The 3,781-nt window shown below is 33.7% G+C and overlaps 1 protein-coding gene across 2 annotated transcripts in view; it reads left to right on the forward strand.

The window, feature by feature from the left end:
* LOC106473309 (dnaJ homolog subfamily B member 6-like) overlaps positions 1-3,781 on the forward strand; it is a 22,565-nt gene that overhangs the window by 4,248 nt on the left and 14,536 nt on the right. For both annotated transcript variants that reach the window (XM_013933991.2, XM_022401770.1), the window contains exon 2: positions 1,824-1,949. In XM_013933991.2, the coding sequence (XP_013789445.1) occupies positions 1,885-1,949 (65 nt within the window). In that variant the 5' untranslated portion in view covers positions 1,824-1,884. The remainder of the gene's footprint in view (positions 1-1,823; positions 1,950-3,781) is intronic.

Consider the following 3,781-nt stretch of genomic DNA (forward strand, 5'->3'; position numbering starts at 1 on the left):
GTGTTGTATGTACTTCTAAGATAAAACAAACTTTGGTGTTAATGAAAATTAGAACTATGGTGCTGTATGTACTTCTAAGTGAGTTGGATTAGGTTTGGAAAGAGCTACATAAGCAGAACGTAGAAAAAATGTTTTCTTGCCTCAAAACAGTGCCCATTCTGTGATGTTGAGTACCAAAAAAAAATTCAGTTATCTAAATTATAAATAAAAGTTTGGTAGTGGTTTTACTCATAATTTAAGTAATTGAATTTTATTCCAACTTTCACTGTCTACTGTGTAATTTATTTGTAAATTTCGATTTAACTCCTGGTATTAAATATATAGTTGTAAAGTACTTCTAAAACTTTAAAGGAATTTAAGAAAACTGAATCGTGAGTAATAGGGCTGCCATCAGATAAACATGCTTCAGTACCATTAAACAATTTAAAACATCTTGTTTAACGTATTAGGATAATAACAAAACTCAGTGGGTGAAACAACCAGGATGATGGTATTAATTTTTTTTGTGGACTGCTCTGATGTAATGGATTTGTAATGATACAGTGGTGTTGATTTTTAGTGCTTAAACATTGTAGCATGTTTAATCATGTGGAAAGTTGATGTAGCAAGTGTAACAAAAAGCAATAGTTACATGGACATTTGGTTGTTGTTTTTGTAAGCTGTGCTGGATTTAGAGGGGAGGGTGCAACCCATGCAATTGCATGGGGGCTTCACTTTGAATCATGCTAGGAAGGAGGCCTACAATATCATGATATGACATCACTCTCTCATGGAGCAACAACACAGAGGTTGGATTTCTGTGTAGGACTGTCTAAAGATATACTTGACATGACATCACTCTCTCATGGAGCAACAACACAGAGGTTGGATTTCTGTGTAGGACTGTCTAAAGGTATACTTGACATGCAACTTTCACATGGATGGATCTCTTTAAGTATGGAATCTTGTATTATAAAGAGACCATGTTTTGCTTTTAATTCAAATGATTCAATGGCACCAGATGTCCATGTAATTGTTCAAAGGGACGTTGGGCAAAGATTGGAAGGACGTAACTCAAACTTCATTTTCAAGATGTATGTTAATATCCCAGTTAACAACGAATCAATTGCACAAGCCAATCTGTTAAAGTAACCAAAGCAAGATCCGAAGAGTATGATTCATCCTGCTCTGAAGGCAGATAAATCTGAGCAAAATATTGATCTTGTTCCGATTCATGAGAAAATGACAATGTTGTGCAAACTGAGCATCCATAGAATTATGAAACCCACCAAGGACATCAGCAGATAATTCGACATTAGTGGTCCAAATACATTGATCAGTAAGAGTTTGATAGGCAGACTGCACGAGTAAGGCCTCCGAAGAAGTTACATAAGTTCCGGTATTATTGGAAGTACTTGAATTAGAATTAACAAATAGGTTACTAGTTATTCCTATTTACAAGGATGCTAAATTTTAACAATGAAGAATATCGTCTATTTCTTCTCTGAAGTAATAAAGATGGATCTTTTGTAATTGAACAGCAAAGAGTCATGTTAACAAGACTTTTTCATCTTGTTTTAATTTCTTCTCACATATCATCAACTTTAGTAAAACTGCCATTGACTAAACAAAAATACAGATGGTAGTAGTCGTTTAGGAACAATGAAGGTGCTAAAAATACTTTGTACTAGGAACTTGAGTTCTAGTTAATAGATGGCACCTGTAGCCATTGAAGGACATTTTTGTAGATAATAATTAAGAAAATGTACTTTACAAATGCTGAAATCTGAATTTTTAGTTTCTGGCTCTTTTGCTGTTTTGATTGTATTATTCTAATCTTTCAGTTTCAGAAAGAGACACCTGTTTGTATAGAGCGAACTGTATATTTTGCAGTTCTGCTCAAAAATGGCTGACTATTATGAAGCTCTTGAAATTCCACGTACAGCTACTACGGAAGAAATAAAAAAAGCGTAAGAATACAATGGCTTTTTATGTTCTACTTATTTGTACTTAAAACTGCACGTGGTACTTTTAATTTGGGATGTATTTGTCAAGTTTCATCATATTAAAATGTATTATTTTTCAAAACATTTAATCTGTATTTTCATTTGCAGTTTAACATTGTTCATACCTGAATTGTAAAAATATTGTTTTGTGTTTGAATTAAAAGCTATCTGTTAATCTTCAGATGTGCCTCATGTGGTACATTACGTTCTTAATGCAGGGCAGTATTTGCATCATTTATTGCTTACTTATAAATTGTTACATCCTGAAGACGAATGCTGATTGTAATATTTAAGTATTGTGCTTGCATGTATAACATTGTAGCTTATATTGTTACTGATAGATTGTAGTGTATTATCGCATGTTACCAGAGATATGCCTTTGATCTTAAGAATTATAGGTGTTTTCAAATTCTATAGATAACACAGGCCTGTGAATTTAAACTTCATAAAGTTGTTTTGGTTTTAATAAATTCAGCTATGCATATTTCGAAAATAATATTCATTTTTTTTCAATCATATAAGGATTTTTTACAAATCAGGAAGAAAAAAAGCTTACATAGATAAAATTATTATTTTGTTCACCACGATGAACATTTTTTATTATTATGTTTGTTAACAATCTGAAGAAAAGGGAAGAACGCTGATGTTACACAAATATGCATCTTCATTCATCCTGTTTTTTTTTTGTGAAATCTACATCTTTTAGTCTCAAAACTACGTGTTGTGGTCTTTCTTTTGTGTATTGTCTGAAGCATCTCATTTCAATGACCAGCAGTAATCAGCCATCATGCCGATATTCCACCTTCCCTGATATCTTGGTGAAACCTTTTCCCTTTGTTCTTCGCTCATAGCACTGAGATTTTTAGGGAAATAGTAAATATGTGAGTGTAAGAAATGAACTTTTGATCTCATATTACAACCCAACTCTTTGAGTTTATTGAGCATGTTATTGACAATATTTTCGTAATTTGAGTCTTTGTTGTTTCCTAAAAATTTGTCAGTAACATCTTTAAAGGCAATCCACACTTCTTTTTCAACTTTCCTCATTGCCCTTTTGAACTGTTCATCCAAAGTCAATTTCCTAATCTGAGGCCCAACAAAAATCCCTTCTTTAAGTTTTGCTTCTGAAAGAGCCGGGAATTGCCCACATAGATACTTGAAACTGTCGCTATCTTTGTCTAAGGCCTTTACAAACTGCTTCATGAAGCCCAGTTTATGTGAAGTAGAGGTAATAGGACTTTCTTTGTGTCAACCAAACTTTCACGTTCAGTGTTCTTCGATCCTGGTATGATGCTTATTCTGCGTGGCCATTGCTTCTTTATTCAGTGCTGATTTCGTTCTCTGCTGTCCCATTCACACAAAAAACATGGAAACTTTGTATAACTGGATTGTTGACCCATCAACATACAAAAGACTTAAGTCTCCACAAGGTAGCCAACCATGTTCTTTGTATATGACCTTATTAAGAAGAAGTTTGAGATTTTCGTACGTTTCCTTCAAGTCAACCGATTGAGCAATAGGAACAAATGTATATATGTTACGTTACCATGGTGGAGGAGAACATCTTTTACACTTCTGTTGGAAGAATCAATAAACAGTCACCACTCACTTGGCCCATAGACTGCAGTTCCTACCATTGGTATTAATTCAGCAATATTGTAACAATAAACCAGTAAACATTCTTGTGAAAAATATGGTATAAACTCTTTATCACAATTTCTGTACCAGTAAAATGATGTCCCTGGAGAAAGTAAGTTCTTAGCCCGAAGTCTGGACCCCAAAATATCTAGAAAGAA

This window comes from Limulus polyphemus, unplaced genomic scaffold (genome assembly GCF_000517525.1).
Source record: "Limulus polyphemus unplaced genomic scaffold, Limulus_polyphemus-2.1.2 Scaffold6060, whole genome shotgun sequence".
Lineage (NCBI taxonomy): Eukaryota > Metazoa > Arthropoda > Merostomata > Xiphosura > Limulidae > Limulus > Limulus polyphemus.